Below are 25,771 nucleotides of genomic sequence, written 5' to 3'. Positions count from 1 at the left end.
ATGATGCAGAGACATACATGCAGGTAAAACACATGTACACAAAACAGACAAGCCTGTTTAAAAACTTCTTTAGAAAGAAAAAAGACATTCCTTTGGATAGATTTTGGTTGGTCTTTCTGTTAAGTTGTGCTGGTTGTGCTGTGTTGGTCATGGGCTCTTGGCATTTTACATGAACATTCTACTATTGGGGTTCATCGCTTCTTCATGCTATAAAGTTCACATGGCTTTGATATTATTTTCTCAATGTATTACAAGCTAGGATAAAGTGCTTTTCTGACTCAGGATGGAGTCTGAGACCTTACTGTACACATGATAGCCAGTAAATATCTGGCAGTTAAATCATAGTAAAAATGCAGTTATTCTGGGATTCTGTCCCACTATAATTGTATCTAGTAACTGTCCTTTTTCTCCCTATTAGAAAAAAAAAAAAAACAATTAAATATGCCCAGGGGTCTCTTGGTACAGCTACCGTGAGGTCTGCTCTGTGCTTCTGGGACTGTCATAACAAACTTGAGCACTCTCAGGGACTCTGATCCATCATCATGGTGGAAATGTTTTACAACGATTTGGCCAAATGTTTGTGCAACAGCTGTGCTACTAGCCTGCCTGAGTCATTTTCCAGTCATTTTCCAGCCCTGTGATTCATCAATCTGCTTTTAGAATATTTGCCTATTTTTAAAGCCAGTCAAAGAAGGCAGCCACTGTTTAAAAGTAAACACCCCTCACACCAACACGGGGTAGCTTCGTGAGCAGCTCCTCAAACCCCGAAATTTCTGGCAGGCGAGGCTGCCAGCTAAAGCAGATGGCATGGAGGGGGAGATGCCGGTTGGCGTTCAGAGCTGGTAGACTCCTCGCATCTGTCTTGGGTTTGCTTGTTTCCGCTGCTATTTCCTGCTTGGCTTAATCCAGTTTGATCCATTCTGAAACAAAAGTCTTGCTTTCATTCTGCTTGTCTGTAAAACATCCATTATGTCGATTAGACTTTCAGTCAAAGAGGTCCCATCGCAAGCCTGTGTTTAGCCACAAATTAGTTTCATAGTCCTGTGTGGCTCAGCGCAGTTGGCTGTGTATAAAGACATTGATCTCTACATTGCTTCATTCATTCTGGGTCATATCAGGCACTTGCTGTCTACAATATGGCAGGGCAACGAATGGTTAATGGCCCACTCTTTTTTTTTTTTTTTTTTTTTAAATAATGAAACAAGAAGGAGTGTGCCTGCATGGTGGGCAGGATGACTTAAGTGTCAGGCAGCCCTGAGCTGCACGCCTCAGTTTTTTTTTCTAGAATTCTAGCATGCCCTGTCTGTTTGTATTTTATGGAAGCGACTTCTCCTTCCATTTGTCTCCTCCTCTGCGGTAATTGGGGCTGGGAACCAAAGTACAATATGCTCCAATTTACTGTGCCAAATTACTCTGGTCCTGAACCTGGTGAGCTCAAATCATCATGATGTCTAGGCTTTTGGAACTGTACTGAAGTAAATCAAATGCACTCAAGACCCAAATCAGTCTTCTAAACCTTCTAATGGGAGGCTTCTCTCCAATGTGTCAGGTAGTGATGATTCCACCCAGCTTCTTTGCCAATGACGGTGTGGATAGAGAAAGCCATAGGAACCGACTAGAACTTACTGTTCCTACTCTGATAGGAAGGGAGCATCCAAGGGGCACAGGCTTTTTACCCTTCTCTGAAGCCTGTGTTTAGGAGTACCAGTGAATCCTTGGCATCCATTGACCAGCACAACTGAAGTAAAAAAAAAAGTTTCATGTTGGTGATATATTGCCATTATTTTAGGTCACTTTTAAATGGGAGTATTATTTCAGTACTCTTGACCAAAATATACCAACTGCTATTGAGTGACCAGACCCCTGAGGTAGAGGTAGAGGTTAATACCATCCTTGTTTAAATCATCTCTCTGGTGATTGTCTTCCATGCTTTCAAAGAGCTGTAATCCCCCAGAAGCCTCAAATACCCTGTGTATTTACTACATTTTATTTTGAACCATGTTCTCAGTGAACCAGGAGAGGATATAGTCAGTTCTGTGTGTTTGTGAGTTTGGTATTTGGGATTAAATCAAGGGTAGGGAAAACATAAAACCGTGTATATACTGAATTGGTAGAGACATTTTCTTGTTGTTATCCCTTAACCTGTAGAATACAAGGATTTCCATAGCAATCACATTGTACTTTGTTAGGGCTACTGAGAGATGAATGTATGTGTGAGGACACATTTAAGTTACGTGTAAACACTCCATATCATATAAAGACTTGAGTTGAGCTTCCTCTGACTTTTATCCGTAAGAGGTCATGGAAATAAATCTCCATGGAAACCAACCATGACTGTCCTTGTCTGTTTGTTGTGTATGACATGCATAATTAAAAATGAACATTAATTAGTTTTATCAGTGAATTTGGTTAAGTTAGTGAGAATATAAAAAAAAAACAATGCATTTTCTTGCTTTATTATGACTTGAAATGGTTTTGGTTTTAAGTGTATGTGTATGTTTGTGTGTGTATGTTGTATTCTCAGGCATACACAGGGGAAGGGTTTAGAAACGAACAGGGAATGTCCTTATGAAGCTAAAGTTCTCTAGAGGGACAGATCCTGTTAAACAAAACACCAAGGCTGGATTAGCAGCCTGTTCTTGAAAAAATTTTGGGTAACTTGAATGTTGGAGGCAACGTTTCTGCCAGGTTTCCTCACAGGCTTCTAAGACTCTATCTATTTTTTGAAGGAGCAGGAGCTGTTTTTTGTTTAAGGGACTGTGTAGGCCACCGAGGACACAGGTACAGCAGTTGTGTGGCCTCATTCGTTCGGAAACACAGCTGTGAATTCTGCTCCAGGTTGGCAGTGTTGTCTGACTCTATGGGGAGAGATTCCCTGTCAGGCCGCTGGCTGTTACTTGTAGGAACCCCGAGTGAGGTCTGGAGAGCTGCCTGTAAATGGTGGATTGTGATAAGAGTGAAGGGCACAACTAAGCGAGGCTCCTGCCCCACTGAAGTTCCCTGGCCACTCCATTAGCACCTTGTTAAAGTACTTTCATGCATATCATATTTTTTGGTTTGGGCTAATGTGACAGTATTAAGTATCCCTTTTAAATTGGAGAGCTCCTAGAGTAGACATTTGAGGACACACACACACACACACACACACAAACACTTTAAAAAACTGTGTCAGGCCATCTAAGCTCTCTGTGCCTCCACGTGCCCAGAAATGAAGGGTGATGCTCATGAGACACAGGGCATGCGGAGTAATCATCGTATTTTTGTATTTTAGACGATACACCGTCCGAAGATACCATTCCTTTGGTCTTCCCAGAGCTAGAGCAGCAGCTCCAGGTAAGGGTTCCAATTCCACAAACGTTTGCCTGGTTTCCTATAGTGCCACAAACACAGTGACCCAGGAGGTGGCCAAGTGGGAAAGATGGATTGATATGCAGGGAAGAGGGCTTCTAAGTCACAAACATTGGTATTTCAGAGCTCTAAGGTGAGATAGGAACAGTTATGGAAGGGCCTTGGTTATCCAGCTATGATACCTGGACTTCAAATGCTAAATGAAGTAGCTGGAGCTGAGACTGTGCCTGGTCCCACTTTCCTTTGCCATGATGTCTCCAAATATTGTACTTTAGCTCCATTTTGGGTTAATGATTTAGTACTATGCTCTGCAGAGAAAGTTTGTTGATGTGGGAGTCCCCTCTGTGTGCTCTGAATACCATTAATGAATAAAAAAAGAACCTGCTTTGGCTCTATAGCAGGGCAGAACTTCGGTAGGCGGGGAATACAGAACTGAATGCTGGGAGAAAGAGGGCGGAGTCAGAGGAGATACCTTGGAGTCGCTGCCAGAGTCAGATATGCCAAAACTTTGCTGGTAGGAGATGACCTCAAGGTGATATAGAGACTAATAAAAATGGGTTAAATTAATATAAGAGTTAGCCAATAATAAGCTAGAGCTAAGGGGCAAAGCAGTGATTTAATTAATATAATTTCTGTGTGATTATTTCCATTCTGGGTGGCCGGGATGAACAAGTGGCCCCCTTTTTCAACAGTTTGTCATATTGCCAAGTCTTTGGAATAATAATTATTTTACTACCTGCTTCTTTTCTCCAACAACGTCTAGTACAGCAGCTCTCAACCAATGGGTAATGACTCCTTTGGGGTCATATATCGGATATTATATTATATTATATTATGATTCTTAACAGTAGCAAAATTACAGCTATGAAGTAGCAATGAAATAATTTTATGGTTAGAGGTCACAACAGTGTAAGGAACTGTATTGAAGGGTCCCAGCATTAGGAAGGCTGAGAAACGCTGCTCTAGTAAACTGTAACAAGGGGGAGTTAAGACCTTCAGAAAATTGTTGGTTCAGCTGATGAGAAAATAGTTTCTAGATGACCTATAGAAAGGTCATTCCAGCAGACCACACCAGTAGAACACATTGAAATGGCTTTTGTTGTTTTTTGTTTTATTTATTTATTTTTTAAAAATGGTTTTTCTAGGGCTTCTCTGTGTAGCCTTGGCTGTTCTGAAACTCACTCTGTAGACCAGGCTGGCCTTGAACTCACAGAGACCCACAGGCTTCTGCTTCCCAAGTGTTGGCATCACCACCACCTGGCCAGATTTTTTTTTTAAAAAAGATGCTCATTTATTTTCTTTTAATTTTTTAGATGCAATATTCTGGCATTTGGTAAAGGAGGTTTTAAATTTATTTTTTATTTTGTATTTGGGGCTTCCACCTAGATGTCTGCCTGTGTACCACCTTTGAGCTACTTACTGTCAGATCCCCTGGAACTGCAACTACAGATGGTTGTGAGCCGCCATGTGGTTGAATTGAACCTGGGTCTTCTAGAAGAGCGGCTGGGGTAGCATCTCAGAACCAACACAAAACACTCAGATATAGGGTATCATCAATCCCTTCCAGTGGCCAGCCTGTTTACATGACCACCTATGTAGGGCTCACTAAAGATTGCACAGTAGGCGGAAAGCTATCAAGAGAGGATGCTGTAATCCCAAAGATGCCCTCTCCAGCTATCAGTTACATCTTCCTGTTCCTCCGTGCTCCATGCAGCCTCTTCCGCCTGGTTCTCAGGCTGTTGGTGTCTCATCACGCTCCCCTTACTCCCACACTGGTCCAGCATCTTTTCAGCATAGAGAACTATTCGGTACTCCCTCTCCCAGGCTCCCTTTCTTTGTGTTATTCTCGTACCACACAGCACATGGCTTGGGTGCTGTCCTCCAGGGGCTGTCTATGGACGCACCACTGGTAGAACAGTCGGGATCGTAAAAGGAATATTTCCCTCTTTATTATACTGTCATCTCAAAGTTGTCTAATTAGCATAAAAATCATGTGAAAACAGGGGTCAGTGTGTTTTGAAAATATATCAGCAAGTCAATTCAGGTTCCTGTTCTGCCATGAAATTATGGATCATGCATCCTAAGGGTTTTGTTATTGCTGTTGTTTTTCCTTGTATGTATAGTGTTGGAAAAATCATTTTCCTCCTTGGACTATCAGTGTCTTCCTTGCCTTGTGACTCAGGCTGTAGAGGATTCACCGCAACAGACCACACAAGAAGAATGCACACCACACGCTGGTGATTATCCAGATAATTTTCTGTTAGAGCCTCACTGAGTCCATTTGAGTTTTACAGCTTTAATTCTATATGACGTGTACTAGGAATTAAATAGATTTTATTATTTTACTCCAGTGAGAAACTTCCGTCTTTGTCTTTGGTGGGTTAGACATCTGGGTGCATGGTTTCTGCCTTAGGGGTTTTGAATTTCTTCTTCAGTGTGGTTATGACATCACCTCTTCCTGAACAGTAAGGACTTTACTAGCCTCACAACTAAACATGTTCAAGGACCTTTGTGAGAGGTGAGATGAGACTGAGTTTGTTATTAACATTCACCAGCTGTCAAGACTTTTGGATAGAACTACCCCTGACTAGAACTGTTGCTTATAATCTTTATTCTATTTTCCAAGGCATGAGTGGAAAAAAAATACAGCAAGACAGCAAGGACTGAGGAGGAAAAGTACACAGTTTCTGTTCCCATGCTTAACACAAACATACAATTTAAAACCATTCTGCATCAAGAAGTCCTGTTTTAACATCAATGAAACCACTTTATGTTCAAAAGAAACCATCCCCCTGTTTTTAAACAGGGAAGAGGGGAAGAAGTCTTCTTTACAGTTAGGCTCGAGTTCTTCTATCTTGTAATTCTTTCTCTCTGACTGTCATAATCCACTATGGGAAAATAAACATCAGTTAGAAAGAAGAGTCTTGGCTGGGCGGTGGTGGCACATGCTTTTAATCCCAACACTCGGAAGGCAGAGGTAGGTGGATCTCTGCAAGTTCGAAGGCTACAAGAGCTAGTTCCATAACAGCTAGGGCTATTACACAGAGAAACCCTATCTGAAAGAAAAAAAGAAAGAAAGAAAGGAAGGAAGGAAAGAAGGAAGAAAGGAAGAAAGAAAGAAGAAAGAAAGAAAGAAAGAAAGAAAGAAAGAAAGAAAGAAAGAAAGAAAGAAAGAAAGAAAGAAAGGTCTTGTGGCTGTCACTATACAGGAGACTTGAAAACTCACCAAGCAGAAAACAAACAATGCCAGACATTACTACGGGTTCCCTCTGCAAACCCTGGAAACGAAGTTCCACCACTACACACTGACTCTGGAGTAGGCAAGGGCCATTTTTCTACATGTGATCTCATTTGACTCTTGCAATAATTATAGAAGCGGTTTCGTCTCCACTTTATACGTGAGAAACTTGAGGTCAATTTTGGTCTAAATTAATTTGCTGATCTTTTGCTTAGTCCCTTTCGTGGGGCACATGGGCTTAGTTCGATAAGCTGAGATTTGTTTTGTTTCTGGTAGGCAAGGTTACTGTGATGCAGTTCTAAAACCGCCTTGTAAAACTTGCTGGGACTTTCTGATATCCTTTGCACATTCCTTGGTAATTTATAAAGTGTAGCTATAAAATATCTATTTGGTAGATACGCTAGCACCAATTTGACCCCCAAGTTTTTTTCTGTTGCTTTGCCAAGAATGTGGACATGTTTGAACATGTAATTCATGGTGCTTCTATTTTCACAGAAGCCAAAAAAAGCCTCGGGCAAGAATAGCAGTGACAGACCTCTCTCTTGATGTCTCTATCAATGCAATATTCTGGGTCACGGACCTCAGAGTAAGGTGGAATTAAATGAACATTATAATGTTCATTTCTAGGCCCCGAGCCTCTGCTGAAGGGCAGGTGGGAGGCTAGTTTTACATTCCGTTCTTGAGCCTAATTTTCCAGATCTCTTGTGGGCATCAGGAGCAATATTTGGTACAGCAGGTTTAGATTATATGAACAGAAAAAAAGTGATATTCTATGTATACTTCAAGAGTAAATGAAAATTTATTGCTTTTCTTCAGGAAAAAGTGATTTTCTTCTGTTTGGAGCAGTGTTGACGGATTTCTTATCTTTTCTCTATCTGGAAAGATGATGGGATTCTTTCACGGTCCAGTGCAAGACCAAGTCCATCCTACAGCCCAAGTAGAAGGGTTATGTTTTAGTCACTGTGGTTTAGCAAAGCTCTAAGACCCATGCTCATCAGCCGCTGCCTGGAGTTAACAACAGCTGTCTCATACAGTGGTAGGAATGAAGGATGGCACCAGGGAGGTTGAAAGAAAATAAAAATTGAAAATAAATAATTGCTCAGTCAACATAAATAGGTTGCCTTGGGACTGGAGAGAGGGCTCAGCAGTTAAGAGCACTAGCTGCCTTTATAGAGGTCCTGAGTTCAATTCCCAGCACCCACATGGTGGCTCACAACCGTCTATAGTGGAATCTGATGCCCTCTTCCACCACAAAGGCATACATGCAGATAGAGCACTCATGTACGTTAAAAACAAATGGTCTTCCTTGGTGAAATTCTTAATTAGACTAAGTGATTTCTTAATTTCTTATTTCTTAATGTGTCAAGCAAAACCAAAGCTGAATGCCTTGGATTCTTTTTGGATGTTCTCTCTATCTGGTCAGGCACTTGGAAAACAACGATCTTTAAAAACAAACACAAAAAACTAAATTGAGCAATAGCTCCAGCACCTTAGTCCTCTCATCTGATGGGCTGGCAGCGACAGGTGTCTCCGTGGTACACACTGAACTTGCCTTTCCTCAGACAGGATCCAGTAAGTCCACAATCTGATGTCACTTCTACAAATAGACAATTTCAGTGTCCCCTGAGGAGCGTAATATACCGTTATCCGGGCAGCCTCTCCAGAAACTTCTTTTAGTGCTTACCTCGGTATATCACTTGACACCTGGGAAATGAAAACGTTGAGAGATGAAGCAAGACCAGCATCCCTGGATTCCGCCACCACGATGTCTTCAGTACCTTCCTGGAGCCATGGACGGCAAAGGCTGGAGGGAGGCGGTGCACTGAAAACAGCGGGCATTTTCTCTGTTGTCCACACATTGATGAGTGTCTTAGAGTTATCCTTTGGATTTGGTGACCATTCAGGGATCATATATAGATATTTTAGAGCTTTGCCAAAATATTTGGAAAGCCCAGTCAGTTTTGTTAGGGTATATCTTCCAGGAAGTCTGAGAACTCCTCAGGTATATTGCTCTTTCCTGTCTTCTGGATCAATGGAAAGGACACAAATGGGTTTTACTCCAAGCTGTAAAATGTGTTAAGTTGCACAATATAAATTCCAGCACACTTACTAGGATTTTACTGTATGTATTGACGAAGTGTCAGTTACTATAATAAATTTTCAAACCCTTAAAGTCTTAAAATAATAAAATTTGAGTGACCATAATTGAATGTGCTCCAGATCCTCTTTCCTCCAGTCTGGGCTAAGTTTCTCTTAGGTTTGGCAGACAATGCTTGTTAATCTTGAGAGACACTAAAATGAAGTGTATCCTCTATCCTCCCCTCAAATAGGTAATCCTGAGAATAAAAAAATAAATACAAACTCCACTCAGCCACTGTAGAATGTTTGGCTTCCTAAATATATCTTCTGTGTGGGAAGCTGGGGTAGGAAAATTCAATTCTTGCATTTTGGAAGGGGACTGGGCCAGCAGTTTCTGAAGTAGCCAAGCAGAAAACGGAAACGCTTAAGCCGGCTTTGCCCCTTGCTGAGGGATGCTTGGCTGCGTGCTTCTCACGGGCTCAGTTCCAAAGGATGGAAGACACTTCTGGAGGCTGTGAACCGATGGCCGAGGTGATGCGGTGTGGTTCAAGCCGCATTCTTGGAACCGGAGCCTGTGGTTTGGTTTCTCCCTTACTTCATTGTGTTAAATTAGTCCTGGGGATTGGGCTGGGTACCAGAGTCCATGATGTGCCCCGCCCCCACCTCCGACTCTGCGGTGGTGTAATTTAAAACCTTTGCAAACTCAGTTCTCTCAGGAAAGGGGGTGAAGAGGAAATGACCGCGGGAAGCGGGGGAGGGGGCTGAGAGGAGCTGGGGGGTGGTGCGGGCGGGCTCTGACCTCATCCAAGCCCCAATCTGTGCCTTGGGAACCTGTGTTTCAAAGTTGGCTTGAAGCAACGCTGGGAGAACATCTTTATTTATCTACTTCGAACTCCAGTAACAGATCTTCACACAGAGTGAGACTGAAACCAGTTTCTGTGATAACACAGCAGCTATGTTCTAGGATCTCAAACAATTGCTTTTGGTGATGGGTTGGGGGAGACACGGAGGGGCGTGATATCAGAGGTTGAACCCAGGGCCTCCCAAACGCTAGGCATGGGCTCCGCCTCTGGCGGCTTCCCAGGCTGTTCTAGGATCTTTTCACTGCTCACCATTTTGGGATTCCTTTGGAATGCAGCCTCGCTCCTTTGAGGAGAGTGTGGACTAAGGGCATCAAGGTGTAGGAAGTGCAGTTTAATAATGCGAGGGGACCAAGGACGGTGTCTCCTGATGAAAGAGGAAAACATAGACGTGAAGTTGGCTAACTGCCCACCCCCACTCAGATGGGATTTCGATGAACAGTATTCTCTCTAATAGGACTAGTTTAAATTGAGTGTTGGGAATAAAGACAGCATCATTTTTAATTGCTGTTTTACTTCTTTTTTTTTTTTTAATAGTCTTATGTAGCAGTTTTGTGCTGAACTCAAAGTCAGGGGTGACTTTGAACTTTTGCCTCCTTGACCTTCAAGTACTGGGATTGCAGGTGTGCACCATGCCTGGCAGAAACTGTTGCTTTTATTCCCCAAAGTTAACACTTTCTGTCTAGCTATTTTAGGAATTTTTGTAGCTTATCTTAAGTTTTCAGTTTGAACACGTGTTAAGCGGGATCGACAACCAAGTAAGTCATCCGCGCCTGGATTTAGATCTTCCTTACTTAAGCCTATGGGTGGTTCTGGTTTTGTTTTTTAAATATATATATTTACTTATTTTTAAACAAGTTCTAGTAAGTTTCCCCTAAAACCTTTGCTGGTTTACATTTCTCCAGCCCGTGCTGACATGCTTCTAATGATATCAGAATCACCCTGATCAATGGCAGCCAGTGTGCTCATTCTATAGAATTTGCCACATGCTATGTTCAGTTCAATATCCTTGCTGCTGCGGTGATGGACACGTTTTGGCCAAAAGGGCATCTTATTCTATTTCAGAGTTTCTCAGAGTTGGGCAGTTGGCAATGATGGACAATTTCACTCTCCTCCATCTGCTCAACTTCAGAGACACGGACTTCGCAGGGGGATCAGAGATTCAAGGCTACCCTCAGCCACGTAGTCGGTTCAGGGCCAACGTGATGATCTAGAGCCTATATGAGAAAACATGGCCAGGCGTGTTAGGAGGCACAGAGCGGCACAGCAGAAGTCTAAGTTGCAGTAGTTAGGAAACTTTCATTGATTGGAATTTCTTCTGGGATGCAAACCGCATGCGCGTAAACAAACTCTTCAATGAATTTTCTGGGCTCAGATAAATGTCTAGTGTCTTCAGATGGCCATGGACTCTCCTGAGCAGTAGACATGTTGATTTGCCTGGCAACATTGGTGGTTAGCCGCACATGGCCTGGAATTTTAAAGTGTGGTGAGAATTTGAAATTCCCTGGCAAAACGGTCGGGGAGGACAAAAGCTGAGTACAGATGAGACATGCCTCAGCCAGCAGACCCCGGAGGAAGACATCTTAGATGGACTAGGCAAAGAGAAAAGTCTCAGAAGAAACTGTCTTTACATCAACATGGACTGTAAAAACTAGGTTTCATTATGGCATTTTCATCTATGTACATAACGTGCTTTGACTGTATTCAGCCTCCCATTACCCTCACCTGTTCCTCCTCCTCTCCCGCAGGTCTCCTGCCTCTTCCAAAATACAAGATCTGATTTCTACAATTAAGAGATGCCAGTTGCCCAGATGCAGTGGTGAACTTTTGTAATCCCAGCTGTTTGGGTGGGGTACTGAAGCTTGAGGAGACAGGTTTGGGGATTACCTGCAAAGGATGAACTCAAGGCTGCTTTTGGCAAGTTAGTATGATACTGTCCAAAGATAAAGATGTAAAAGGTCTAGAGCTGTCTCTTAGTGGTAGCATGCTAATGTACAAATAAAAACAGAAGTAAAGGGGCTGGAGAAGTGGTTCAGCACTGAGGAACAGTGGCTGCTCTTCTAGAGGATGGGAGTTCGGTTCCCAGCATCTACAGGGCAGCTCAGAACAGTCTGTAACTGCCAGGGGATCCAATACCTTCTGGCTTCTGAGACTCTGCATGAATGTGGTGCACAGACAAACATACAAGCAAAACACCCAGACTCATAAAATTAAAAAAAAAAAAAACCCACAAATCCAAAATCATGAGGAAAACGTGCTAGTTATTTAAAAGAACCGCAAGGTGCGAAGCAAAGGAAGGAGGAGGGGGGAAGCTTCCTTGCCTGGAGGAAGTGCACTTGTGATTTTCAGTTTTCTTCTCAAGGCATGCAGAAAGGATGCTCCCGCCTTGACCGCCATCATCTTTATTCTCGCAGGCACACAGTCCTTTAGATTCTTGGCTATGGCATTAGGTCGCTGTGGAATTTGCAGTTCAGGTACTTGCAGGTGGCGACTGAATTGCTGCATCCTGCTTGAATGAGTGTGGTTTATGTGGTGTTCATGAGGGCAGGATGGGATGTGGACTCTCACGGCTGCCAGCAGGCAAGTCTTCTAACAGGGCACAGATGATTTAAAAGCTTGGCTTGGGAGCCCGGGTATGTCGCTTTCATTCCGCTAACAGTTATACCTGGTAACTTGCCAGCGTAACAGGTGAGAATTGGTGAAGGGCTGACATTTCTGGGCTACAGACTGGAGGAGTCAGGAGTCGTGAATTCCTTTGGCAGTCGTTTTGTTGCCTGGGGTGAATTATATTGTTGTACCGCTGGGTCCTGGTTTTCCATTTATTTCTGTGTTGAAAAGCGTCATGGTTACAGCTGGCTGGGCTGGCATTGTGAATATGTTCATAGGGGTCCAGAGAAAGATGCCGCGTAAAGTGGCCAGTGTCAGATTCCACGTGAGTTAAGTGACATCAAGGATTTCACACGAATGTAAAATTTGTCCTAATCAGAATTCGAAAACATTGCAGAACTTATTATTAACAAGTATTCATTGTGCATATTAATGAGGTTCAGTGTGATGTGTCAATAATGCCTATGTCTACTTAGAATTCTACTTCCTTTGAATGAGAAGGGCGCTCTTAGCTGTCAGCCAGAGCACACATTATATTGAATTGCTGCTACTTACTGAGCAAATACGACACCCCAAGAAATTTGTGTGCTGTGGTTGGAGAATATGGGAGCAAAGGACAAGATGCATCAGTTCACACTTTACTGTAATAAATGAGTGAGAATAGTACCTAGTCAGACACTGTTTGCCTGCATAGACCATAACGACAGGTAAGACCCAAGAGCTTGTTCAGCAACCAACTTCCATGCTTCTCAGATTTTACATATTTTCCATAAGTAATTAGGGGGTGATTAAAAACCTCTCTAAAAGACAATTAAAAGAGCATCCCAAACAGTAGTGCTTTAAATCACACATTGCTGATGTGGAAATAAGAATTACAAAGTCATGGCAGTCTTAGTTAAAAATGATTTCTGGAGGTAGGCATTTTTTCCATGTTATATGTAGGAAAAGTTTGCTGCGTGGACCTGTTTTCCTCATAGATGGGAGGGAAGAAGAAACTCAGATCTGTTCTGTGTTCTGTCTCATGTGCCCCAAGCAGGGTTTAGGGTTCTGGTCCTCTTTACCCGCAGGACTGTGCCACTCTCGTGGGCTTGGCCTCAGGATTATAGGCGTAGGAAAAAAAGGGGGGGAATTGAAACAGATGACTGGAGTATTTCCCCTGATCTTTTCTAAAGCAGTTTACAAGTTCTAAGAACAACCACAAATCAATGTGGCAGGTAGCTAACATGTAGTAGGTCTCGGGGATCCAGTTTCCGGTCGAGACGGCCAGGAAAGTCAGTGTCAGCAGGATCGCCTCACCTCTCTATGATCCCTCAAACAGAAGCCTCCCGACTCTGCAGTGTTCGTTGGCGGTGCTGCTTTCTGATCCGGTGGACTGATTGCGTTTCTCCTCGTTTGTGCAGCCTCTGCCGCCATGTCACGACTCCGTAGAATCCATGCAGGTGTTTAAACAGCACTGCCAAATAGCAGAAGAGTACCATGAGGTCAAAAAAGAGATCGCCTTGCTCGAGGAAAGGAAGTAAGTACTCTCTTCTACTGAGCAGAGACTGCGGTCGGTGGGTGGGAAGGGAGGGGATTGTGGGCACACGCAACAGACCTTCTGTGGATCAAATGCCTCTCCCCATTGACTAAGAAAGGGAGCTATGGGCTTGCTTCTACTCAAAAGGTAATTGGTTTTGAAATGAGAGATTTTAGTGAGAGAAATTAAAATTGCCAAAATACCATCCAGAGCCATGCCATATTCTCTCTGGCTGTACCCAGAGACCTCGGGGCACTTTGGCTTGGAGTGAATTTTAATTGATGTTTAAGCAGTAAAGGTCCCCCATGAAATGAAAACCCTTTTAGAGTTATGTAAATGCATTAGTTGACTAACTGCATTTTATAGTCCCAGTAAGTTTTTATCATGATATCGTTTATTATCATTACGGGTCTGCTAGGCAAAGTTAGACAATTCAATTAATTGGAGCACTTCAGTTTTACTGGCTGTTTCATGAAACCCAGCTTAATTGCACTTTGTTCTGCCAACATTTTTTCCTCACTGACTCTTCCCTTTTTATTCCTGAAAAGCATTGTATTAAACACTACATCCTCTTCCTCTGGCCAGTTTGTTCCTACATGCTTGTTAGGGAGATCCGTTGGTAGTATTTACACCTCTGACCAGGACGTGGTCCCAATAAAGCATAGCTAGACAGGCACCTCTCGCCGTTGAGCTCCTGAAGCCTTCTCTATTATGTACACCTAAGTGCTAAACACAACATTGTCAGGATGTGTATAGAACTCACAAACACGGCAGTTGTCAGCCTTATCTTTCTTCTTCCCTTATCTTACTGCAGCGACACAACATATTTATTACTTAATTTCTGAATGAAAGAAGGTGACATGTGCTTTGTTTAAGAAAAATCTTAGGACTCTTGAGACTGCTGTATAGCGGTTGGATATCTATGCAGCCGTGGGTTTGGTAGACAGACAACTGCATTTACCCAATGAGCCCAGCCTCTTCAAAATTCCCTGCTTTGCTTCATTTCAAACACAAACATTGACTTGAACTTTTGGTTATAAAAGATTAAGAACTGTTAAGAAATCAGAAGGCACAACTTTTAAAATCCAAGGCTTTCCTTTTGGTCACAGAGTCTTGGTAGGCTGTTCAAAATGTTTAGATTGCGTTTGTCACCACAGCGTGACTTTCGAGAGTGGCCGATGTTGCAGCCACAGGAGGACTTAGGATGAGTAGCCTGTGAGTGCATTTTCTGGGCACACACAGACTGTGATGGCACAACAGGGAAGAACGCACCTAGGTAGTTCGTCTTTATAGATAACTCTTCACTGTGCATCTTCTTGAGGACTTTGGTATTTAATTTAACCTCATATGGGGCATTTTTCTAGCAATATGAGAATCACCCACTCTAAGAATCACCCACACTATTTTTGTGTGCCGCATTTTGAACTATGGCAGGATCATGGCATAAGAATGGCTAATGTCAGGGATCTGGAACTTGTTCCCATGGCCTGTGTTGAGAACAACAATAACTTGTGGGTACCACCGCAGCATCAAAGGAAGAAGGACTCAAGTTGGTTTCAGAAAGAAGCAGCTAGCTGGTTAGGGAAAAACCTTTATACAACCTTCTAGGACCTCAAAGGAGAAGCCTGCCCCCTAGGGACTCATAAGGCCACGTGTGTTTCTGTACAAGTCATCTTATTCCTTCATCAATTGTATCTCAATTCTTTAAACAATTGGCTACATACAGGGCAAGGACAAATCTTTTACCCCACCCCCCGCCCCATTTAGTTTCTCAAGTTCCCAGTTCTTTTATCTGGGTTTACAATTTTCTGCTTCAAATCTTGGTTGGTGCAATATTGTGTTTTCCTTCCTGTGTGTGTGGCTTTTTTCTTCTTTAAAATTAATAGAACTCCCACCTCTTTCTCTCCTTCTCTCTTGCCCCTTCTCTCTCTGGAGGCAGTCGCATGGATCCAGGCTGGGAGTCAAGCTTACTGTGTACCCAAGTATGCCCTAACTCCTGGTCATTTTTGACCTTCCTGATGGCTCAGTCATAGGCACGTACAGCCACACCTGTATATGAAGGACTGGGAGTCGAACCCAGAGTTTCCTGCATGCTAGGCAAGCATTCTACAAATGGACCTGCACTCCCAGTCCCCACACCCAATTCTGGCCTGGGTTTCACAACCTACAGTAACATGCCCAGAGACCACTATAGAACTTCCTAACTTGACACTGCCTCAACTGTATCAGCCTATTCCCATTCCCAGGACATAGCTGGTCCTGTCTGTGTCTGCTCCACATGCAGCAGTTCCTCTAGGAAGATCCAGCCCCTGTCCTCATTCATGGTGATCAGATTTTTTTCTTCAGAAATGAAGGAGAAACTGGAGAGTTAGTGCTATCAGGAGTCATGATTAAGTTTATTCCTGTCATTATGATTCTCTCTCTCTCTCTCTCTCTCTCTCTCTCTCTCTCTCTCTCTCTCTCTCTCTCTCAGGCATGCACTCTCTTTAGTATGTCTTTTCTGCCCCAGGAAAGATCATAGATCATAGATGTCAAGTATGAATTAGGTTGATTTACAGTAACCTGTTATAGGTTGCATTAATGCCCTCTGCGTAAACATATTTTGTTTGTATTGCTACAGCCTCATATTTAAAATATGACTTGATGTTAGTAAGGGTTGCTAAGATAAACTGTTAAAGTGTGGTTGGAGTCACCACCGTACGGAATCCATCCTCTAAGGGCTGTTAGCAGCACTGCTTCTCATCACGCTGTCGTGAGCCAGTGGTTCATTTTATAACAGATCTTTTTCCGAAGCCTTTGTTTTCAAGCAAGATAAATCTGGCCATACAGATTTGACCCAAGCAATTAGCATTCCATTAAAAAAGGATTATGATGAAAATTTCTTTCCCAACCTTTCATAAAGTGTGACTGACTTTGATGCCTTTGGCAGTTGACTCATGCAAGTGAGACACAAAGATTCTCAAGTATTTTTAAAGAGAGGTTTTCTTTATTGGGGTTGTTTGTGCACAGCCGGATGCTTGCGCTTGAGACTGAACTTCTCTCGTATCTCCAGAGGAGGTCTCCCTGCATCAAGTTTGAGAGGACTCACAGTGAGAGAAGAGTTAGCTGTCATTGGTCATATCTGTTGGGTGGATAAAGATAGTCAAACTTTCTCAAAGTTTACAGAGTAAATCCTATTTTATTTAAATGTGTTTCTGGCATATGACCAATGATGTAGAAAGTCAGTTCCTACGTTAGTTGAACATCTAGATCTTTTTGCATGTGGCCATATTTTTTATAATTGCATATATTGAAACATGACATATTTTTGATACATCTTATAAGAATTTTCATTTGGTACACATAGCTTCTTTTGTACATTGTATAACTTTAGATATCTGGCACCAATTGCCAGACATAAATGATTTAAGATATCTGATTAGACAACACCGGCTATAAAGGTTACTGAGTTCTCGACATGCGCACGTCTTGTCTGGTAGAGAAAGCATTTCACCAATCTGTATTTGAACCATTCTGAGGAGATGGGCAATATCAGAAAGGGATAGTTACAAAGGATGAGAAGATACTTCTCCCTAAAGTTCTCTGTTTGACATTTGAGGCTCTGCGGTGTTTCCAGCGTTGAGTGCTGCCGTCTTGTATGTGGACAGTTTTCATCAGCCCCGAAGGAAATCTTGTAGTCGTGAGCAGTCCCCCTCATTGTCCTTCTTCACTAGCTATTTTAGCAATTGAACCTGTTTCTTGTATCTACCGGCTTGCTGCTGGACACTTTTTTTTTTAAATGAATGCAATTGTGTAATCTGTTTCTGCCGTGACTCTCAGACTATCAGAGCATGGTGTTTCAAGTTCATCCATGTGTCACACACAAGCGCTTCCTTCTTTTTATCTGCGGATAATATCCTATCATCCACATCTTATCTGCCTTTCATTGGTTGATGTATATTTGCGTTGTTTGCCCTGCTTAGTATTTTGAATGATGCCACTATTAACATCTGTTGAAAGTCTGTTGCTGCACATCTATCTCTCCAAGTGCTTGCTCTGGTCCCGAGGATGCCAGTGCTAGTGGGTGGAAGTGGTGTGTCCTTGTGGTACCCACGTGCATTTCCCTGATGGCTATGATGCTGCACAGCTTTACCTGCACTTCTGGGCTGTCTCTAGGTTTCCTTGGAGAAATATTTACTTAGATACATTGCCCAATTTTAAGAGGGTTTTCATTTTATCATTGAGTAACTATATAACTTTAGTAGTAGGTGAAGCATTAGAAGGTTTTTTTTTTTTTTTTTTTTTGTATTGGGAAGCCACAAACATTACAAGAGCTGCATGCTTAAGTCTTATTAATATAAAGTAATTATGGAGAACAATAGCTTACTAGGAGAGCACTGCACTATGGGAAGGGGTACTTAGATAACTTGTAAAACTTCAATGTAAAAATAACCCTCCTTTTACTTGCCTTTTGTCATGCTACTTAACTCATTCTGAAACTGCCAACAGAGGTTTTTGTGTTTAAATAGGAACACTTGCTGCCTGAGATTATTTTCAAAGAAAGATTTTTAAGCAAGTTCTTGGAAAGTCTCTCAAAGTTGGGGGACAGAGAGGAGCTCAATAGGCCACTGTCATAGAGCGAGCAGAGGACAATTTTATCCGCACCACTCTATTGGAGGGGGAGGTTTGTAAAACTGTTGTAAAGTATGAACACACGGAGAACTGCACCTCTCTCTGTCCTCCAGAAACGTGGGTCTTATGCATTTACTCAGTCTAGAAATTGGGTTTTCCCTGTCATCCAGGAACAGCAAGAGTGGTATTTCCCCCAGGTGTTTATAATAGTGGGTGGGCACACGGTGCAAACACCTAAATTCTCTTTCTCATGATGTCTGATGTGTGCAACTTCCTTCCTGGGGAAAGTATGGGATCTGAGTTCATTTCCCAGCAGTGAGAGTGTGCTTCCCGACACCAGCTCACCAGCCAGAATAGACACACTGCCTGGTTTGCGCTTGGACATAATACTTGTTGAGCAAGTTGACCAGAGGAGTCTGAAAATTGACTGCCGAAGGCTTCGCTTGAGGAGGCAGAGGAAGGGCCAAATGGATGCTTTTCATTTAAATAGCTAGTTTTGTGTTAAATGTCAACATTCCAGACATCACCTGGCTGTGAGATCATACTTTTTTAATGCCCCCATTATAGTGATTGGATCTCTAACACCATCTAACCCAGGGCTGTCCAGTCTCTTGACTACATCTTTTTCCCTTATTTTCTGCCTGAGGCCTTATTAAAATGGGCAAGGCATTTATGGACCCTTAATGAGTGTATCTTTAACTTATTTCCTTTACCAAGGAGGCAGCAACAATACAGTCTCCAGAGGAGCAGAATAAAGAAGCGTCTTCCTTTTTACTTTATTACCCCACCCGGGGATCAGCTCAGGTTGACCTGAGTGAGCCCTGCAGCCTTCTTTACTTAAAGCAGTGTTTCTCATAAGAAGACTCTGCTCCCTCATTGCCAACCCAGGACCAGGCTAATATCTAGAGAAATGTCTGAATTCCTGGCCAGGAAGTGAGGAAGTTGTGTCTAGCGTCTAGCGATTGAGAGCCAAGGATGATGCTATGCCTCCTGTAATGCCATTGTCTAGAGCAGACTCTTCAGGTCTAAATGCCAACCATGCTCACATTAAACAAGCCTTTGTTTAGACTCAATTTCACCCCCACCCCCGCAAGGGTACAGTGTTGTCCTCTGGCCTGCTTCTGCCTCCTCATTTCTTAGTACATGTATGCACTTACCATTCATGAGCCATCAGCACCATTGGCAGATTGAGTTTGGAAGCCTCGATTCAACATAATTCATTATCTCTCCATCGTTAAAAAAAAGGAAGGTAAGATCTTCAATCCTTCACTCATCTGGAGGCATCTGCTTTTTCTATCCTATATAAATAAGGGCCTCTGAACATATAAGCACCACCAAGTCAAGGATTTGAATGTTTTAAAAATGAAGTTTATCCTACTAGCTCATCAGAGCCAAACTGTCTAGAATTGTAACTTTTTCTCAATAAAAATTCCTAGTTAATTTTATAATCACCAAGGACCATAATAGTGATTCTTCCAGTCCTGTATGTTGGGTTGTGAGCCTAGCCTTTCATGTCTGAGTCATCTCTCCAGCCCAAGAGTGATCTCTCTAGATCAAAAAGTATTTGTACTATCAATGAATCAACTTCTTGGAGCCTAAAGAATTTCCTACATTTTGAAACTAAGTTCCACATATCTTTTTCTTACTAATACTTTTCCTTCTCTCCTTTTTCTTTACAAGTTGAACTTTTTCAAGTCTGTGGCTTAGGATGGGGACATCTGATGATTCATGGTAGATGCTAGGGGTGTGGCCCTCAGACTGCTGAGATACATCATGTAGAGTATTAGGTTACAGATTCTTAGCATCAAAAAAAGATTCCCATAGCTATGTCTTCCCTCCACCACATTCTATAACAGTAGATGAGTGATAGACACAGTAGCCTGAAAGATCAAAGTTGGGTCCATATTTTGCCTCATTGTAAACAATGAATTCTTCTTGGAATCATCTGTTTATGAAATAGCTTCAGTAGCTTGATGTGCCTGGCCTTACTCATGACTTGCTAATGGACGAACATAAATGTGTCTAAATAAATAAGTTCCAAACAGGAAACAGCAGACATCTTGGCAGTTTTTATTGTCTATCTATATAATTACTTACATGAAGCTAATTTAGAAACCTATCAGCCGAGGCTTCTTGACTGTAGTAAAGGAGAAATTATTATTGACATTCTCCAGTGTAGAGAGATGGGACTAGACAGTCTCAACCGTTCCTTGCAGTTAGAAAGTCAGTGATCCTGCAGTTGGTCATCTCTAGAAATGAAAACAAAAGACAGAGAGCATCAGGGGATTAACTAAAGTCAAACAGAAAGTCAGGAAAGTAGCTATCCTTCGATCTGGTACTAGCCACCCCCAGACTGTGTAGTGAAAGCGGAACTCTAAATGGTTTGTGTGATGTAGGTAATTTAAAGTGAGGGGGGGCCCAGGCAGACCAGGGATGACCTGATGGGTGGAGGATTTGCCACAGTTCTCTTTCTCAACCCCGTGTAGGGTTTTTCTCATTAATATCTTTAAGATCATTACAAGAGAACTTTTCCTGATCAATATTTAATTATCGGCATTTTCTGCTTTACCTGTGCTCAGGGACACAGAACACTAAGACTTTAATCAGGACAGGCTTGATTTCTGCCTTTTCTTATTAGCTGTGTGGCTTTTTTTAATTAAATAGAGCACTTTGAGTTAGGTTTCCTTTCTCTTAAGATATAAATGATCTTTCCCTGAAGTACTTTTTTTCTTCAATTATTCATTTGCCAAGTTTTTATTGTAAACATCTTGGAAGATCCAGAGATCAACTGGAGCCCATAGACTTAGTGTGTTCCACACCCTCCCCTTTGGTCCTGCTGGGTCCTCTTTCTTTTGTAAAGCTTGATTTTGCTCAGCCGATACCAAATTGAGTGGTTAAGCGAGTTTATCAGGTATAGAAAGAAAATACTAGAATTTCTATTCTAATTTAACTTTTGCCCCTTCACAGATAATTTTGAAGGTTTCAAACATACAGAAAACCCAAAAGAAAGTGTCACAAATCTTCTTGTGTCGTTTATTATTAAAAGTTTCCCAGAATGTGCTTTGTTCTTTCCTGTCAATGTGGGATATCTGTCTGGTAATTGTCTAATATTCCTCATGTTTAGTGTGTGCATTTTGGGTTGGGTGGGCAAGACCGCAGCTGTAATGCCTGTTCCTCACAGGCATGTGGTACCTATTTGTCTCCATGGTGACAACAATGCTCTTGATTTGGCTGAAGCAGTCACCCAGGTTTCTGTTCTCATCTATCCATTGCAGTTCATTAGATTTTGTGGGAATATACTTGGAGAACATGGAAAAATATTGTTCCTCATCAGATTTTCTTTCACCCACTTGTCCTAGCAGCCAGTGTTATCTCATTACATATCCATATCTGAGTATGCTTTATAGTGTATGGAATATGCTAACACATAACTTAAGTTTACCTATTTCTATTCATCTATGTTTTGTCTCACGGCTTCTTTTTTTTTTCCTTCTGTATGCCTTACTTTCCTGCTTCCTTCATCCCCACATCTCCCTGTCTGTTATAGGAGGCTGCTTGTTTGTTTCCCGGCCACCAGACTCCCAAAATAATCACATAGGAACTATATTATTTAAATCACTGCTTGGCCAATCACTTAAGTGTATTGCTAGCTAGTTCTTACATCTAGAATTAACCCATTTCTATTAGTTTATATTTTACCATGAGGCTCCATGGCCTACCAGCAAGGTTCTAGCTGGCAGCTTGTGTCTTTCCCTTCTGGTTGCTACATGGTGTCTCCCTGACTCTGCCTCCTTTCTCCCAACATTCAGTTTAGTTTTCCCTGCCTAGCTCCATTCTGCCCCACTATAGGCTCAAAGCAGTTTCTTTATTCATTAACCAATAAAAACACACATTTTCAGAAGAACTTCCCACACCACCTGTCCTCTTCTTTCTTCCCTGAGCCTAAATTCCTCCTGCTACTTACTCTCTCTGCCCAGAAGTCCACTATACCTCCTCTATCCCTATTGGTCATTCAACTTTTTATTAGATCTATCAGGTGCTTTAGGCAGGCAAGGTAAGACAGCAACATATCTTTCCATAATTAAATACATGCAGCACATCTTTACATAGTTGAATAAATATTCTCTAACATGAACAAATGCAACACATCTGTACATAGCTAAACAATTGCAACACATCTGTACATAGTTAAACAGATGCAACAAATCTGTACATAGTTAAACAAATGCAACATATCTATGCACAGTTAAACAAATGCAACATATCTATACATAGTTAAACAAATGCAACATATCTGCACATATTTAAACAAATGCAACATAGCTGGACATAGTTAAAAGCAAATGCAAAATATCTATACACAGTTAAATGCAACATAGCTGTACATAGTTAAAACAAACGCAACACATCTGTACATAGTTCAACAAATATTCTGTAACAATACCGCAGGCCAGTGAGATGGCTTAACAGGCAAGAAGCACTTGCCATACAAGGTAGCCCACCTAAGCTGGATCCCCAGAACTCATAGTAGAAGGAGAGAGCTGATTTTATTGCTTGTTATGGTACACACACACATCTGCATGCACACACGCACACACACACACACACACACACACACACACACTAAATAATTTGAAAAATCACTGTTTTGAATGATTGAAAGATCTCTGGGTCCTAAACATATTCCAAAGACCCATGATTTTGGAGAAATTAAGATAAAAAAGAAGATCAATACTTAGGCATTGTAGTTCACAACTATAATTCCAGCACTTAAAAACTGAGGCAGGAGGATTGATGAACATTTAAGGTCACCGTGGCCTACATAGTGAGTTCTAGGCCAACTTTGGTCTGTAGAGTGAGACCTTATTTTGTCTGTTGTTGATGTGAGGATAGAACACTGCAGCCACAATGGAAACCAGTGAGAGGCTTTTCAGAAACCTAAAAATAGAACTAGTCTATGACCTAGTTACCTCTCCAAGGCACACACCCAAAGGACTTGCTATACGTCTTGCTACAGAGATACTGACTTATTCATGTGGATCATAGCTCTTTTTACAATAGTAAGGAAATAGATGTCATACACAGATATGGGGATAGATATGGATCTATTTGCATTCTTCTACATGTTGACATCCGGTTATGCCAGCACCATTTGTTGAAGATGTTTTCTTTTTTTTTTTCCCACTGTATAATTTTAGCTTATTTGTCAAAAATCAGGTGTTCTTGGGTGTGTGGATTAATATTCGGGCCTTCAATTTGATTCCTTTGGTCAACCTGTCTGTTTTTATGCCAATACTGTATCTCTGTAGTAGAGTTTGAAGTTAGGGATGGTGATGCCTCCAGAAGTTCCTTTATTGTACAGGATTGTTTTGGCTATCCTGGGTTTTTTGCTGTTCCATATGAGTATTGTTCTTTCAAGGTCTGTGAAGAATTGTGTTGGGATTTTGATGGGGATTGCATTGAATCTGTAGATTGCTTTTGGTAGGATTGCCATTTTTATTATGTTGATCCCACCTATCTAAGAACATGGGAGATCTTTCCATTTTATGGTATATTCTTTAAGTTCTCTCTTCAAAGACTTAAAGTTCTTGTTGAAAAGGTCTTTCACTTCTTTGGTTAGTGTTATCCCAAGATATTTTATGTTATTTGTGGCTATCGTGAAGGGTGATGTTTCTCTGATTTCTTACCCAGCTTCTTTCTCGTTTGTATATAGGAGGGCTACTGACTTTTTTTGAGTTGGATCCTAACTTCTAATTGTTAAATACTCACATCCAGGAGGATGTAAATGAGTAAAGGGCAGGAATCTGGGAAGTGGCCTGTGAGAGTGGAAGAAAAGGCTTCAAGGGGAGTGTGGACAAGGTCATAGAACATAGTAGAAGGGAGGCCTGAGGTCCGAAGGGTACAGTGGGGGAAGGAAGGAAGGAGGGAGAGATGTATAAACATCCCATGTGGAAGGAAACCTGTTGCGTTGTAAGCTAATATAAAGATACTGAAAGAAAAGGGAAGGGAAAGAAAAGAAGAGGGAAAAGTAAGCGGTGTCATTGACAGTCAGAGGGCAGACCCTGAGAAACACAGAGTGGGGAGTGCGGATTGCTGGGTATGTGTGCAGCACAGCCTGTGCTTCTTGCCCTGTGTCCTGAATTTCAGAAAGGAGCTCATTGCCAAGCTGGACCAGGCAGAGAAAGAGAAGCTGGACGCTGCTCAGCTGGTCCGGGAATTTGAAGCTCTGACCGAAGAGAACCGGACACTGAAGATGGCCCAGTCTCAATGTGTAGAACAACTGGAAAAACTCCGCATCCAGTATCAGAAGAGGCAAGGGTCCTCCTAACGTCAGTCGGTGAAATGTGAGCATACGAGGTTGCTGGCTGCTTTGCCCTGGCCAACAAGATTTGTATCTTAAAGGGGACAGAAGAGTAAAATCTACTGCTTCTCTTTATTACCCACATGGCAAATGTCTAGAATGAGTTTAGTGCTGCCTAGCTTCCAGCTTGAGAGAGGGATATTTTATTTTAAGCGAGGTCATAACTGCAAAGCTCTCACCAGTATATATTTTCCGAGATCAGAGTTCCTTTCCAAAGATTTATATATGTATATTTCCTAGTTAGAATGATATGATTGTACTATTCATTAGAGTAGAAAATAATAAAAATAGAATATTGACTGGTCCCACTGAAAATCATGAGCCATAAATCAAGCCAGGATGATCACTGTAGTTTCACATCTGTGCATTTTAAAACTTTATGCCTTTTCATATTTCACGTCTGCTCAGCTACAAACCATAGGAACGTCTTTCCACATAGCTGAAGCTGGCAGAGTCAGATGTAACTCTCCAGCGATTGATTGTCCTAAGAATAAACGGTTGCGTAGCCTAAGTGCTCTCTCGTGAAAATATTAGCAGCCGTCGTGTCCGTGCCCAGAGCACACCGGCCCGTGCTGACTTACTGTGTAATAAAGAGCCAAGGCTGCTGTGCGTCCTTGCTCTGGGATAACGCACAGTGGATACGCTTGCCTTGGCTGCGTGTATCTTCGGGATCTGGGTTGGGGGAAAGTGGAGAGACACCATTTGGACACACTTGGTTGCGTGTCTGTGGAAGGTCAGTGGAATGGCATACTATCGCGATGTTTGGGGTTTCCGGAATCGTGTTAGGTCAGTAGTAACTGACAGGATGTGCCTGTGAAGTCAGAAGCAAAGCGACTTCCCGTCGTTCCAGCTGCCACGCTTTCCCACCCACCATCTCTGTTCTGTGTCCATTTCTATTCACGTGACTTCTTTTTCATTAAACACGATCAAAAGTGCAGCTCTGTGTCTTGCTTCATTCTTGAGCCCTTTGCGCTAGGAGTTGCCCTGGTTAGAGCGTCTTCTCCACAGGATGTGCTGAAAAAGAACTAAGTCCTTTTCCACGGAGGCACTTAGCGTTCTCATCTGAAGTACTCCGAGCATTGCTACTGACTGCGAGGCCGGAAAATCCTCAGAGCACTACTACTGACTAGGAGGTACTAAGATGACTTAGA

General features: G+C 42.2%; 1 protein-coding gene across 1 annotated transcript in view; it reads left to right on the top strand.

Annotated features, from left to right (window-relative positions):
* Positions 1-25,550, top strand: part of Map3k7cl (MAP3K7 C-terminal like) — a 39,045-nt gene extending 13,495 nt beyond the window's left edge. The window contains exons 3-5 of the mRNA XM_057765213.1: positions 3,272-3,333; positions 13,533-13,648; positions 24,407-25,550. Of these exons, the coding sequence (XP_057621196.1) occupies positions 3,272-3,333; positions 13,533-13,648; positions 24,407-24,587 (359 nt within the window). The 3' untranslated portion in view covers positions 24,588-25,550. The remainder of the gene's footprint in view (positions 1-3,271; positions 3,334-13,532; positions 13,649-24,406) is intronic.
* The last annotated feature ends 221 nt before the right edge of the window (positions 25,551-25,771 follow it).

The sequence above is a fragment of the Chionomys nivalis genome, chromosome 3, assembly GCF_950005125.1.
Source record: "Chionomys nivalis chromosome 3, mChiNiv1.1, whole genome shotgun sequence".
NCBI classification, from domain to species: domain Eukaryota; kingdom Metazoa; phylum Chordata; class Mammalia; order Rodentia; family Cricetidae; genus Chionomys; species Chionomys nivalis.
Note: the sequence above shows the minus strand (reverse complement) of the source record. Positions and strands in the feature narration are given on the sequence as shown.